Here is a 16,060-nt window from a genome sequence, read left to right as displayed (position 1 = left end):
GTGGGCTCTTGCTGGGACATTAATGCCCCTCTCGGAAAATCCACAGAAAGTGCTGATGCCCAGGGTGGCAAATTCAAACATATGGTTGTCACAGGCAACAAGAAAAGCAGAGAAGCTGCTCATCGGCAATCACCCAGACATTAGACTTGTGAAGGGGCGGGGGGGAATTAACATGAAATCTCTTCCCAAGTAAACTTCCCTTGTTTTATTTGCTCACAATACAAGGATGTATCAATCACATTTACAGCTGAGGCTCTGGGAAAGCGTTTCAGATTTGCAGAGCGAGCACAGTTTCCACAGACGTTGAGTAATGTGCATTCCCACATGCTGCAGCTCGTAACGTAACGTAACAGCCGCAGATTCGTTGGCCAGGAGCAGTCTTTTCAAATAGCCCCAACTGGCATACAATGGCTTAGTATTGACTGTATTCGTACTTACATGCTTACACAGAAACTCTACAAGTTATTATTCCATCAGCACCAAAGACATGCATTTTATCCTCAACACCATAAAAAAAATGAAATACCGAAGAACTTGCTGAAAATGCCACTTACCTGAGCTTTCCTGACCTTTGAGAACACAAACTCGCATCAGTATAATAATAATAATAATTAGGACCTCTATTCTTGTGAGCATATAGAAAATGTGAGAATTAATTTTCCTGTCTAGGATAATGTGTACAATGAAAGCCTGCCAGTAAATGGCACAATGTAATTTCAGCTTTTACAAAATATGCTTTTTGTCTATGTGAGCAATGTTCACAATTAACAGGGCTGTAAAAAAAGGAAGAAAATGTTTGCAAAGCCGAACCCTAAAAGTAAGGGAAGGTGGGTTTTTGATGCATGGAATATCACGAGTCACCTGGACAGTGCCCCAAGAAGACAGTATAACTGCACCCGAAAGCTCTCAAGAGGACGACAAAAGCGACTAAAGACATCCAACCAACAGAAGTAGAGAGAAGAAAAGAGATGGAAGAGTGAAGAAGTATGAAGAGCTATGGTTTTACAATTGCATGTTGCTCAACTCTGTCCAGAATGAAGTGTTCTCTGGCACAAATACACCTGAACTGAAGATGCATCTCAGGCTCGCATGTCACGTAACGTGCTTGGGAGAAGTAGGGCTCATGTTGAGAGATGTGTGGTGAGGGCTTCCTGAGGTTATTGAGACAAAATGTAATTAAAGAGATGAACCTGTTCCTTAGTGCCCATATGAACATCGCAAACCGGCCATGTGTTCTTCCTCTTATAAGGTAGATAAAAAAAAGCCGTCACGCCCATCAAGACCATTAAAATGCCACTTTTGGTTGATAACATCATTCGGGGGATTATCGTGAGTGAGAACATACGGAAAGACTACCTGATTTCTTTACACCGCTTATACTGACTAGTACCTGCCAGCTGTCGTAAATACACAGCCCAGGACTAGCTGCTGTTACTTTGCTTACGGGATCCATACATTTCATGCAAAGGTTAGAATAAGTAATCCATATTGCGCCGAAATACACACAGCACCTTGATATGACTGAAGTCCCTCCTCAAACACCTGAATGTCTTGTTGAGCAGCTCTAAAGTCGAGGTAAAGGTAAGTCTGTTTCCTGCAGGCTCCTGGGGCCCGCTTCCCCTCCTGGGGGGCAATCTGATCTACAGCCATGTTCCAGAGAGTGAGCGCAGGGCGGGACGTCCTGCTTGAAATATTAAGACAGTATACAGTGGTCCTGTACAGCTCTTGTGATGCGAGTAAAAAGAGTTTTCCTCCCAAATTCATGTCCCCACAGCAGCAATGCAGAAGAGTTATGGTAGTGTTTTCCCCCCTCGGTGGTCATCTTGCCCTTTTCTTCACAGCTCACTGTATTTTTAGGCTTCTGTTCTTTTTCAGTACCAGGAAGCCCGGAGGCTTGGGGGGGGGGGGGGGGAGGTCCACCAATCTCTCAATATCTGACTCATGTGAAGTATTTGCAGTTCGTAGAGTCAATCAAACAGTTCCCTGTGCACTTGAGATGTCCATAAGACCTGCAAAAAAGAAGGGACAATTTTTAAGGTAATAATTAATTAAGCTCCATTTTTTTTTTATTTTTCACAAAGATTCATTGTTTCTTATCATTAACCACTTGTCCAATGCAGGGTTGCAGAAACATGGGATATGAGGTACGGTACACTTTAGGTAGGATGTAATGTCAATCCAATGCAGGGCAATCATACAGACACACACACACTACAGGGAATTTCAAGCCACCAATTCACCAGAAACACATGTCTTTGGACTGCGGGAGGGAACAAGAGCACCTGGAGGAAACCCACGCAGGCACAAGGAGAACATGCAAACTCTACACAGATAGCCTGATTCGAACCCACATTCAAACCCGCAGGGCAGGAGCTGTAAGCTCTACCTGCTATGCCACTGTGCCATACTCATAGACAAGATGTAAGTTGAAATAAAATTCTTGACATTTTATATATCATATTATTGCTTAATTATATGCTATGTAGTACAAGAATACGAACAAGTTCTGCAAATCACTTGTAAAGATATACAATGCACATTTCCTCTAGGTAAATCTATTTCCCTGAAGAGTGATGGAATCAGAAAAAAGAACACCAACCCTGGCAGGTATAACTGGCACGTTTGATAGCCAAAGTCCTTGCCGTCACATTCCTCTACACCGTCATACCGGTATCCATCCCCACAGTATGCAAGCTTGCACTCTGAGTGGGAGACAGAAAGAGGCTGAGTCCAGTGGTTCTGAGGCTTTCTCACGTGGTCATCAAAATAACAGCCACTGGACACGCCGGTGCAGCAAGATCATGTTCATCAGACTTACTAATGCAACCATCAGTGACCACCTTGTTGCCATCATCACATTCCTCTCCATTGTAGGCCTGCGTAATACCATCACCACAATAGCCATCCAGATCTGGAGCATTCTCCGTGGACTGGAATGGAGTAAGCTGCAATGAAAGAAGTTTGGCAGACTTTCAAAATTAATATGAAAAACCTATAAAAGAGAATTTCCAAATTCACCACAAATAACTTGTAGCCGCTACTTTTCCGTAAAGCAACTTATAATGTTAAGCCTGTATGCTACACTACTTACAATGATTTACCCATTTGTACAGCTGAATAATTTTTAATTTTCAAGTACCTTGCTCAAGGGTAATACATCAGTAAGTGGAATTTAAACCCAAGTTTTTTTCATTGCAGAGTGACAACTTTATCCCCTATGCTACCTACTGCCGCAAATGTGGGAATGTAATAAAAATGTAAAAAATGAGCCCCAACAATCAGCTGTATGAAGAGTCAAACCCCAGAGATGAAACAAAGAAGCAACAACATGGGCCTCATGTGAGGTACCTGGATTGGTAGCCATCCTCCGATATCCTTGAAATAGAGTGACCTCTGATCTTTCCGAAAGGCTATTGCGTTATCGGTGTGTAGGTGGTCCAGTTCTTCTTCATCATTAACCACAAATATCTAACAGAAAAGCAAAAGGGTCATTTTAGTCTTAGCAGTTTATTATTTTCTGACTTGCTTCTGGACCCTATGAGCTTCTTTCAAGTATAATCCATTACTACAGTCCTTTCCTTTTAAATAACAGCTTATCTGATCTACTGTACATGGAATGACCTGTATTTATGGATAGCATCACCCACATCCATGGCAAGCAAACAAATGTTATGCTTTAGAATAATTGTTTTGGCAAAATGAGGTGAAAGAGTCTAAATGGGCTCAGTGCTCACCATGGGAACTCTCTCATAGTTGCCCCTGAAGGAGTGCTCATCATGGGGAGGGCTGTTGACACTCATGGGGGAGTTGCAGTTGCATCGACCAGGTGCTCCGGGGAGACCCTTCTCCCCCTTCTGTCCAACCACAAAAAGCCCTTCAAGAACAAGCGATACCGGAAACACAGGAGGCTGCGTCAGGCAACCGGTACCGTGATGCAAAGTGAGGAGGCAAACATAACACAAAACACTGTTTTGCCTTTAGGGAGATACATTATGCTGTTCGTATATGTTAAATTTGCAAGTAGATAAATAAGAACATTGTTGTTTTATCAAGCGCTCCTGCAGATGAAGGTAAACAGTGAATGTTTATTTGAGGGAATGTTTTTAACACTGTTGCTATTAATATTGCACACTGTGATAATATTATAATATTGACACAGACATTTAGAAGGCTTATTTTATTAAATATAGGATCAGAAACCAGCTTAGCGACTTAATTTTTCCATGAGAATCCACTTTGAGAACATGATGTCATATCCTGAGCACCTTCCATCACATCTGCAGTGGGAGTTCTAATACTCCAGTGCTCTAAATCGAGTTCCTTCTCCGTCACACTTTTAGTGGAAACTTTTCACGCTGACTCTACACGTTGACCTTGGAGGTCTTCACACTGACGAAAGAGCTCATCACTTTAAATGTACAGCTTCCAGATGACCTCACGAACATGACTCCGCAATTCGTACCTGAGGCTGGTAGACCGGGGGGGCCAGGGTGGCCAATGGGACCAGGTGGACCAGCAGGACCCATGGCCCCAGGGATCCCCGGGTCGCCCTTCATTCCCTAAATGAGAAGAACGTTCCCGGTCACTGATGTCCCACAAGATTTCCGTTGCACCCCCATTCCGGGCCTTCCACCGGAAGAAGCCGGCCCACCCTCATTCGACTTATCGCCATTTCTTACATCTAAACCATTCAGGAACTGGATCTGTCCCCCCCCTCCCCTTTTTTTCTTATGATACCAAATTACTTCATGGCAGTGACATCTGAGATGTTGTTACGTTGACACACATATCTTATATTAGAGACAAACAGCCAGAAATATCACGTACACTTGACAGTATCTCTAAAGGGCACTCTGGCACATAGGGAGAGAAAGGGAATGCTGAAGGCTCTTGGGAATGTCTGAAGGAATTGTCAGGTCTGCTCTTAAAATGGAAGAGGAAGGAAGACATTCTGATGAAGCCAGTTTGCAGAACTGCTGGTGATCAGACGGAAGGTAAGTGTCACTCTTGTGTGCGGCACACACCCATGAACACAGATTTATCTCTGCTTCCTATTTCTACTGCGACTGGTACATTTTTCATATCACCAACGCCGAGCCCAGTTTAGATACCGTCACAGACAAAAGTGCAAATCCACTGGCTGGAAGTTTTTTCACACAATATTCGGTACAGAAGTGTGGGGCCATGTCCTCTCAGCTCTTCTGCAGTAGTTCCTAGAGATGTAGGACACTTGTGGGAGCTCCCATGGCCAGTTCTCGCACACACACACACACACACACTGTCTGAAACCACTTGTCCCATATGGGGTCATGGGGAGCTGGAGCCTAACCCAGCAGCACAGGGCAAAAGGCTGGAGGGGGAGAGGACACACCCAGGACAGGACGCCAGTCCATCGCAAGGCACCCCAAGCAGGACTCGAACCCCAGACCCACCGGAGAGCAGGACCTAGGCCAACCCACTGCGCCACCGCGCACCCTCCCCTCGCAACCAGTTCATCCCATATAAATATTTTGCAGTTTGCCCAGGTGTACTCAAACTTTTGACTGGTACCGTACATCTAAAAGATCAGCAAAGATTTGTCAGCAGAACAAATCCAATCCAAATGAATCAAAGGAATGATGCTGGTCGCATCACGCATCTTTGGAAGCCTTAAAGTTGCTGGCCAACGGCCCAGATAGGTTTGAGTTGCAACAACTGAAATGAAAACGTTAAACACACACATTAAGTTAAATACATTAAAGTAAATGGCTGCTTGTCTATTTTTGACATCACAGACAGACTAATGGCCGGTGGGACGTGAAATTAATCACACCCAGCAATACCCCATTATCGACAAAGCCAAAAAATATAAAGTATATCAAGGCACAACAGTGTCAAGCTGCTCCATATGAATGCATATGTGTTCGTGTTTGTGTTTGGGGGCACTCCGCTTCACCTGTTTGCCCCTTTTGCCTGGTCGGCCGGTGGGTCCTCTGTTTCCTGCAACTCCAGGCTCTCCCTTTGGACCCATTTCACCCTGAGGGGGACAGCAGAGAGCAGCAGAAAGAATGAATAATTCTATATCTTCATAACAAAAAGGTGCTAGAGACACCCATACTGCAGATAAGCGGGAATACAGTGACTGCAGGTTACTCACCTTCTGTCCCAGCATTCCGGGGAGACCCATTGATCCCTGAAACACATACAGCAGGTAAGACGGTGAACGGGGTTCACGTGCAAGGGCTGCAGCACGAGCACTAAAACTGATGGAAAAGCAGACTGTGCCAGGAAAATCCCAGAATTTCACAAGCGCACCCCACCTTATATCCTTTCAGGCCAACCTCGCCTCGATCGCCTCGTGCGCCCTGGGGCGACACACACCAAGCAAACGGAAAATAAATCCGAGATGAACAAAAAGACTGACAACCTGTACATACACAATGCAACGCTACAATGTCATGAGGCTGGGTACTAATTGTACAGTGGTTCAAAATATATACATTAACTCAAATGATGTATATAGAGAAACTACAGCAGTAATAAGACCGTAATATAAAGGGCAGGCAGAGAAAAAGCATGTCACAGCAGACACAATCTGGAATGTGATTAGCAAGAAGACCACTGACCTTCTCTCCTTTATACCCAGGCAAACCCTGCAGAACAGGAGAAACATTCAGCCTTTGAAATCCATTTTCCCATCAAGCCATTGTACTATATACCGTGCTCCATAATTGTAAATGAATGACTCGATAATGAAAATGTACGATTTAAATGTGTCGAAAACTACTGAGTAATCGGTCATTTTAAAGGTGTTCCCTTATAAAATCACAGGGAAATTAATACAGTCTGTTATGCTATATATACCATAGTAACCCTAACCCTATGGAACACTGTATTACACTAGCAGAATAAAAAGAAAAAAAAAATGTAAAAATGGGGCAGAGCACGTGAAATAATCTACAAAAATCTCACATCATACTGAAAATTAAATTATGAGCGCAAAACCTACCAAAAATGTAATATATTGCAAAAACAATAAACCTCTCTTAATTTATTGCACTCTATCCAGATTGTGTAAATAGCAGAACTGACGGTACATGTTTTAGTGATGCTATAAATGGCGACAGGTTAGGTTGTACTGGGGCGATACAGCACATTAACTGACCCTTGGTCCAACTGGTCCTCTTGACCCAGGCAATCCCATCAGTCCAGGGTCTCCCTTCTCGCCCTGCCAAACCAGTCAAGACAGTGAAGGTCGTGTCAGCGAGAAACAGGGCAGATGTATTATAGTAACATGCAGCCCCACGAATCAGAACTTTCCATCAACATCTGCCCAAGAGTAAATCACCGATACCTTGTATAAACGTAATGTGATTAACCCACAACGGCATTTAAGCCTTTTTATTTGAGGATAACATATGACAAACCCTAATAGTGCTGAATGAGCTCAGTTAAAAATGAAAAGCCCTCGATCTAAATGACAATTAGAAACCATGTATAGTGAACCAGAACAAAGTGACTCTGGAACTTCAGCACAGAAATATTGTGCAGCTGTGGTTTGAAACACATAACAGTAAAATGTTAATCATTATTTATTTCTTAAGATGCTTATAAGAAAACAGACTTACTCACTTTGGGCCCGTATGGTCCTGGCCAGCCAGCTGGTCCTGGTGGCCCAGGGGGTCCAGCTGGGCCGGTACGACCCTGAAAGGTTACATTGCAATCGCAAAGGCCAAAATCAGCCACATTCGGACCTCATAATATACATTCATTTATTTAGCTGATGCTCTTCTGCAAACTGTCTACTAAGTAACTGACAATGATTTATACAGCTGGGTGATTTTTGCTGGTGCAGTTCAGGGTATGTACCTTGTGTGCACCTTGTCCAAGGGCACTACAGCAGGAGATGGGATTCTGTCATGAGATGGGGCTATATTTCATATATATATATTTTATGTTTAATATTTTTATATATATATATATATATTTTTTTTTTTTTTTTGGATACGGGTACTGTCCTGAAGTAGCTGTGTTGCAATTATATGACTTATTCTGTGGATCTGAATATGATTCCTCGCAGATTTTTAAATGCAATACCTTCATTTTCCAGAAAGCTTTCAGAGAATGGCGTAACCTAGGGGATACCGTTCTTGCTATATTTAGAGCCGAACAACGAGGAGGAAATGGACTTTAACAAAGTCTTTCCTTAATTAAATGACATAGTGCACGGAAAGCAACAACGAGTGCTTGTGGAAATATAGAGATTGATTAGCATTGCACCTGAACTAAGGCAAACAGGACAGTGGTGCTGAGGAAGCATTGACACTGCTGGCAGCAGCTCTTCTGAGTATCACAGAGATACAGCAGTAGACTGCTGTGTTCTTTTCTTGTTCCATTTCAGTGACACACACACACACACACACACACACACACACACACACACACACACACACACACACACAGAGTCTGAAACTGCTTGTCCTAAGCAGGGTCATGGCAAGCCAGAGCCTAACCTGGCAGCACAGGGTGTAAGGCTGGAGGGGGAGGGGACACACCCTGGATGGGACACCAGTTTGTTGCAAAGCACCCCAAGAAGGACTCAAACCCCAGAACCACTAGAGAGTTTTACTGGAACACTGCAGGGTAAGTGTCTTGCTGAGGGGTGCTACAGCAGGAGGTGGGATTCAAGCCCACAACCTCTGAGTCCAAGGACAGTAGCTCTAACCACTATGCTGCCTGCTGCTTCTTTAGAGACTCCCACCACTTTACTTCGACCCCTACACCCAGAGCGACAGATACCAACCGACACCAGAAAGCCGTGCATCAGGATATTTTTTGTGTACAGTTTGAGTTGAGACTTGGGTTGAAATGACTTGCCTTCTTACCCAACTTAAACCACCCCTAGAAACTCTAATTTTATGCACAATTTATGCAGCCATAAGAACTACCATAACATTCCCAACAGCTTATTATTCTGATACATTAATAATCAAAAGTTTGAGCACACTCGGTGGAAACTAGGTTTTTCATCATTGACATCATTTTTACCAGTTAGTTGTATAAATTTGCTTAGAGTGAGTGTCCAATTGAAAATGTCCATTTTCACATGCAATTTAGTTTTTATATACAGTTATACAACTTAAAGCATAGGTAATGGCGAAAAGCCTGGTTTTAAGCAGATGTACTCTTTATCTGTCAAGCCTTTTCATATGCAATACCTGAAATTCTCACCTTTTGTCCAGGTCTCCCAATATCTCCCTTGGAAAAGAGAAGGGGAAAAAGAGACTAGGTTAACGCTGCAAGAGAACTCTCATTTTTTTCATCAAGTGTCAACTCGAATGAGCCCAGGAGAGAATAAAAACGCAGGATACAGTGGAAGAGTAAGATGAAAATCTGCAGAGACATTAAAATTATCTTACTTTTTCTCCCTTTGGTCCCCTGACTCCTGGAATACCATTTGGGCCCTGAAAGCACAACCGACTGTTATTTAAGAAAATTCCCCAAAATTATACCTGCGTTTAAACTGCTGACAAAAATCTTAATTGATGTGTCCCTTAATATACTTAACTATTCAAAAGTCATCGTTTGTAAAAATCGAAATGCGCCGTTTTTTTTTTCTGTTATTTTTATTTCAGAGCACAAAAATCAACATAAGCAGTTCATGCTGATCATTGTTTTCATTGCCTCTAGACCCACTTCAACAAATTCTAACAGCCAATACGTTAAAAAGTACAAGTAAAAATGTTTCACACAGAAAGCAATTCAACAACTCAAATTATGGAAATTATATGGTAAATGAATCAAATCATTTCATATCCCCTTTGCAGAGCTAAACCCTAAATCAGTGGAAGTGCAAGTTCATTAACCTGTAAGCAAAGTGTGAGGCTACAGATTGAAAGCAACATTTCTGAGCTGAAAGGAAGTTTTTGAGTGTGACGGCTTTAGCAGCGACAGGCAGTGGAAACATGCCATTTCTGCCTGGCCTCAAAGGGGTCAGTTAAAGGGCTCTAGGGTCATGGGGTCCAAGCAATCCTCATCATGCTTAAAGCAAAAACTGGGAGCGGAAGGTCACATTGTTCTCAATGTTGTGAAGGCCCGACCTCTGTCCTCTGCTCTGCCCACATGTGTCCTCTCTTTACCCCGTGGTTAGGAGAGAAGCCCACCTCCCAGACCCTTCTATTGCCCTTCTCCATGTTAAACTCAGCTCGCTGAGGTTTCTGCCGTTTACCTGTCTGTCCATAGCCTACAAAAAGACTGCCTCTTTATACAAAACTGGATATGTCGAGGTTACTTAAAAAAAAAAATGCTCAAGTAAAAGCCAAAGTACCTCTCCAAAAATCTCCTTGAGTAAAAGTATAAAAGGATCAGGTGAAACCACAACTGAGGTACTAAGTAGTTTGAATAAAATTAGGCTTTAAATGTTTTAAACCTCTAGCAAAGTTAACAGGTTCAATATACAATATATGCAATTATAACTTAAGGAAAATATATCTATACCCTCTCTATAAATTAAATCTGCAGTGACAGAATGCTAGTAGATACAGTATGTCAATTAGACATTTAATATAATAGACATAAATGTATCTGTATCTTCTCTATAAATTAAGTCTGCAGTGACAGAATACTAGTAGATACGGCAATTAGACTAATGAAAGTTTAATGCAAAACAAAAAACTAAGAAAAGACAGCTGTCCACTAGGTATTACTATTCATAACGTGACATTTAATTAAGCAGGAATTTTAACTGGATTCGTCCGACTAGAAGACAACAGCTCTAGCCACTACATTACCCAGTGCCCCAAATTAACCCGTCATTCTCTGTTTTCCCGTTTATAGAGCAGGGTGTTTAAACTGAACCATTTCAAGGTAACCACATTGTAAAATTGTAAAATAAATGGCTCGTTTCAACTGACAGCCTTTAGGTTCCAAGTCATTATCCCAAACCACTACACAACCAACTCCCCCATGGAATATAACGCATAATATCAGAGTCGATCACACATCATGTGTTTAGCATATAACACAAGCAGTGTCAATAGCACAAAGGGTTAAAACACCTCTGTACATTAAGACCAGTTCCGACACACAAAGTGAAGGGCTTGAGTCCGCTTTCTGGACACAAGGTTTTTTCACAGGGTATTCAGTTGACACGTTTGAGGCTCCATGTCCTCCCAGCTCTTGTGCAGTACTTCCCAGAGATGTAGGACATTTGTGGCTCACTTTGTTTTCACTGCCCTGTCCACTTCACCCCATTGACCAAGTTGTCCAGGTGTACTCACATTTTTCACTCATACTGTGTAGAACCCACCATGTCATGTTGTACTGGTTTCAGGCTCAAATCCCTTGTATGATTCTGAGTGTATGGGAAACCTAATCTATTTTGTCCATATGTGCATATGGTGAAAAGCAGGTTTCCTACCTGGGGGCCAACAGGTCCGATCGGTCCAGGGAGGCCCGGGACACAGGTGTCCACCTTGTGCTGGTCAGTGTCCTTTTCAGTACTGCTCCCTTCACCCATTTCAATGGCCTTAATCTACAACCAAACCACCCAACTGTCTTTATTCATGGAAAAATTAAAACAAGCCCCAGGTGCCATAAATGTAATCTTATACAATATGTAAATGACTGAAGAAAAAATAGTTAACGTGCTTAGGATTCAACTCACTATTGCTGAAAAGTTTTTAAAAAGCCTCAGTGTCCTTTTAGACAGAAATGAATTTTAGATGAAAAGGTCTGGAATTAACATTTCGGTTTGACCCATTTCCAGTTCAAAGGAACGGTCTACGTGGTCAGGAAGGTAAGTTCGAAGGCCAACTGTAGTATTTACTCAACTTTGTAAGTGCCACTTAGTGATTTGAGCAGTTTATTTTAAAACAGCTCTTCCCATCCCTAAAAATAACGGAGATGGGAAGGGTTCCAAAGCGCTCCTTTCCTCTGCACTCTTAAATTATGCTGATCTCAGGTCAGTGCTCCCCCTGCATCTCTATATAAATCGGTATTGCGAAAAGGACCAGGGAGCACAAGAGCTGCTTGGAATTCATCCAAGGACACATCACATGATCACAGCACACTTATGGAAGAGTCACATGACTTTACTCACTGGACTGTATTGTTCCCACAGCGCCGAGGGGGGTGGAAACATCGGGGGAGGGGGCGGAGTCAGCAGACAGCACAGATTGAATTTTGCCTTGTGATCCAGAAGTGTATAAGCTGGATGGACAAAATGTATCCAGACAGACAGTCACAGTGTGCAGGTTTCTTTACACTAGAGGATATTTGCTGGAAAAAGCACAAAGAATTACTGAGACACAGCCAAGACTTCGCTTAAAAAAAATAATAATAGTCTAGTTTACATTCACCTTGCTGAATCGGAAGACTAAAATGTACAAAAAGTTACTCCATCATAAGCACAAATTCAGAATGCAGGACTGGTAGCAACTTTTTATATATCATATTTTTATTTTATATATGTTTATATATATTAGAACAATTACTACTAGAAACGTGATCGGGAATTGTCGATATTCGGGTAGTTTTATGCAGCTACTCATGTGATGAACATTGGTTCATATGGTGGAAAGAAACAAACTGAACTTAAGAATATCACGTCTGCATCTAAGTCTCTCTTCCTGCTAATGTACCGCACACATTGTATTTTCTATGAGTACAAATGAATGAACGAATAAATGTAAACTTGTGGGAGTCAAACGGGATCAGGTGTCTCCTACCATGAGGTTCCATCCCGACCGTTCAGACCACCTTGAGAATGACGGCCTTTTATCGAAATATTGGGAGGGAAATCTGAATGTAGATCTAAATGTCCACGCCATGCACTCATCTTTAAGGCACGCTTGAAAGTATTACGAATATTTTCTGCCACCTGCATTCGTCCATACATCTACACCGCAAGTGCACGACGGCATTCGCAAGTCCTGCAGAGAGACACATGTTCCGCAGACAGCGCCGATACGAGGATGCAGAAGCCCCGGACCAGTGAGACCCGATCCGTGAAAACATCTGACACGCAGGTGCGGCAGCAGCAGGGGGCTGCGCGGTCTTACCTGGCGGGCGAGCGAGAACCCTGTCCGAGCCCTGGCACTGGGACTGGGACAGCATGTAGCACAACAGGAGCTGGACTGACAATCCGAGCATGGCCAGAGACACAGTGCGAACGCTTCTCTGGACACTTTACACTCGAGCGCCTTTGGATGGCTTGGGGATCCCTGTGCCTCGCTCGCTGTCTTCCTCTCTCTCTGTTATTGGTTTCGCTCTCCCTCAAGCTCTTCTCCTCCGCCCTCCCACCTACCCACCCTCTCTCTCTCTCTCTCTCTCTCTCTCTTTCTCTCTCTGCCTCGGGGTGCTTCTAAGCAGGAAGAATGCCAACCAGTGCCCATGAAATCTTTCCCCTACACTAGACAGTGCTATAATTACAGGAGTAAGCTGTCAGCTGCCCCTGTGTGCCAATATTAGACTCTCCTATTACTATATGGGTCGCTCTGTCGTCCCCCTCAACTCACCTCTTTGGAAAAAAAATAGAAAATAGAAATTGATTCCAGAATTGGAGGGGGGACTAGATAAATGGTATGTTTCAAATGCTTTGCTGATGTGTTTGATTCCTTGCTCACTCTGTTTTGCGGTGTAGGTTACAGTACATGTGAAAAGCATGTGAGGTACCAGCTTTTGGTATGATTGTGATGGATTCTCACAGACGTAATTATTACCAATTACAAATGGAGCAATATTTACACGATAAAGGCCAAAGAAACAAAATAATGTCAGTGGATAAATGGCAAGATAGACAAACTGACTACAGTAGGTTAATCTTCTTACCTTTATGTTAAAAATGTGAGTAAAGCATGGGCGGTTCTGGAGTCTCCCCCCTTACGCGCCCACATCCACTGTGATGAATCTGTAGTCAGGCATTATCGACCCAACAGCCCGCTGTTTAAACTGAATTTATCTTCTCTACTTTCATAAAATTAATGACAAGCCAATTAGGGAAAAGGAACTCTTCAGTTTCGTGAGCTTGGCATCCTCTGTATGAGGACCTTGCGAGGTGCCAGCGATACAATCTCTTAATTAACAGTCACAATCCTGATGGCCCTCACACTTAGGGGAAAAAGCTGATGAGGGGCGAATATGAATAAGTTCAAGTTCAAGTTCAAGTTTATTGTCATAGATACAAGTACCATGTACAAGTATCATGAAATTCTTCCTGAATGCTTCGCCCCAGACTGTGGACAAAGACAGAGACAATAGAAATACTGCACAAACAAAACAATGACTGAGTAGTGCAACAGCAATAGCAATAAATAATGGTAACAGTAACAACAATAATACCGACTGACAGCCGGAGAACTCAGAATGAGAGAATGAGAATGCTTAAGTGGCAGTGTAATTTACCAATGTACTTGGGAGGAGCAGTCCAACTCTAGTTACTAAAGGTGGCACATTGGTTAGTGTTGTATACTCTTACAGCACTGGGGTAAAAGCTGTTCCTGCACCTAGCACTGCAGGTTCGAATAGACCTGAGCCGTTTTGCAGATGGCAGAGAAGAGAAAAGTGCCCGAGCAGGGTGACTATGATCTCTCATGATGCGCATCGTCTTTCTGAGGCATCGTGTGGTGTAGGTGTCCTCGAGTGCTGGTAGCTGTGTGCCCATGATTCCCTGAGCTGTTTTGACCACCCTCTGTAGGGCTTTCTTGTCCTGTATGGAGCAGCTGCCACACCAGGATGTAATACACCCTGTGAGGACAGACTCCACGGCACACCTGTAGAAAGTGTTGAGGACTGTAGTGGACATCCGGGCTTTCTTCAGACGCCTGAGGAAGTGGAGGCGTTGATGGGCCTTTTTGATGGATGATGCTGTGTGCTCAGACCATGTGAGTTTGGCAGTGAGGGTGACCCCTAGGAATCTGAAGCTGTTGACCCTCTCTACAACGTCCCCTCCTATGTAGATGGGTGCATGAACCGTATCCTGTTTCCTGAAGTCAATCACAAGCTCCTTAGTTTTACTGACATTGAGAGACAAATTGTTGTCCTGGCACCACTCTCCCAGGAGCCTCACCTCCTCTCTGTAGGCCGTCTCATTGTTGTTGGTGATCAGACCCACAATGGTGGTATCGTCAGCAAACTTTATGATGGTGTTGGAGCTGTGACTGACCACACAGTCATGTGTGAACAAGGAATACAGCACTGGGCTCAGGATGCTTCCCTGTGGAGTGCCAGTGTTGAAGGTCAGTGGGGAGGAGGTATTACTGCCAATCCGCACACGCTGGGGTCTGTTGGTGAGGAAATCCAGGATCCAATTGCACAATATGGCACTCAGTCCCAGCCCTAGTAGTTTTTGGATCAGCTTGGTTGGGATGACAGTGTTAAATGCTGAGCTATAGTCTACAAACAATAGCCTTGCATAGCAATTTTTATTATCCAGATGAGACAGAATGGTGTGAAGTGCGTGTGATAATGCATCTTCAGTGGATCTGTTGTGGCGGTAGCCAAACTGCAGTGGGTCCAAAGTGTCTGGGATGGTGTCCTTAATGTGTCCCAGCACCAGCCTCTCAAAGGTATATAAGCGTATACAAGTATTACAATAAAAGATTACAAAATAAAAGTTTATTCTGAAAAAAAATCAAAGGGTTCACATGTTTTGGCAAAGAGCCTGTTTAATTGCATAATTTCAAGTGTGTGCATGTGATGCTTTGAAAAGCATTTTAACATTCTCATATTCAGTTCCTGCAAGTGCAAGAAATTTTGTATTATCAGTCTGTATTAGTATCTGATATGTTAAAGTGCAACCCCGCGACCCGGCCCCGGATAAAGCGGAGGAAGATGGATGGATGGATGGATGTTAAAGTGCAGTCATGGAGATGTATTACACCTATGTCAACCTGTAAAATAGAGGTTGGATATCTTACAAAACTAGCAGTACTAATACAGTATATCCATTATAACATGTAAGCCAGGTAGGTTCTCCAAAAATCTTTTGGTTGTGGACCCTCAAATACACAGATTTTCACAGATGCAGTCAGACAGTGCCGTCAGAGGGATTAAATTAATATTCATATGCATTTTTTTCAAA

At 43.1% G+C, this 16,060-nt stretch overlaps 1 protein-coding gene across 1 annotated transcript; it reads right to left on the bottom strand.

Annotated features, from left to right (window-relative positions):
- Positions 1–1,905: 1,905 nt before the first annotated feature.
- On the bottom strand, positions 1,906–13,229 carry colq (collagen-like tail subunit (single strand of homotrimer) of asymmetric acetylcholinesterase). The gene is made up of 17 exons (XM_018740767.2): positions 13,041–13,229; positions 12,080–12,189; positions 11,399–11,512; positions 9,399–9,443; positions 9,211–9,237; positions 7,612–7,683; positions 7,145–7,207; positions 6,606–6,632; positions 6,300–6,344; positions 6,137–6,172; positions 5,936–6,016; positions 4,463–4,559; positions 3,735–3,874; positions 3,349–3,468; positions 2,819–2,945; positions 2,600–2,702; positions 1,906–2,009 (listed from the first exon to the last, which is right to left on the bottom strand). The coding sequence occupies exons 1-17, from the start codon at positions 13,129–13,131 to the stop codon at positions 1,940–1,942; spliced, it is 1,368 nt and encodes a 455-aa protein (XP_018596283.1). The 5' UTR covers positions 13,132–13,229; the 3' UTR covers positions 1,906–1,939.
- Positions 13,230–16,060: the final 2,831 nt, after the last annotated feature.

Source organism: Scleropages formosus, chromosome 18, assembly GCF_900964775.1.
Source record: "Scleropages formosus chromosome 18, fSclFor1.1, whole genome shotgun sequence".
In the NCBI taxonomy this organism is placed as follows: domain Eukaryota; kingdom Metazoa; phylum Chordata; class Actinopteri; order Osteoglossiformes; family Osteoglossidae; genus Scleropages; species Scleropages formosus.
Note: the sequence above shows the minus strand (reverse complement) of the source record. Positions and strands in the feature narration are given on the sequence as shown.

Coding starts and splice junctions, on each gene's coding strand:
- colq (XM_018740767.2), bottom strand. CDS start 13,131: ATGCTCGGATTGTCAGTCCAGCTCCTGTTGTGCTACATGCTGTCCCAG. Junction 12,190..13,040: donor GGTTCTCGCTCGCCCGCCAG/GTAAGACCGCGC, acceptor TTGTCCATCCAG/CTTATACACTTCTGGATCAC. Junction 6,173..6,299: donor TTGGCCTGAAAGGATATAAG/GTGGGGTGCGCT, acceptor TATGTGTTTCAG/GGATCAATGGGTCTCCCCGG.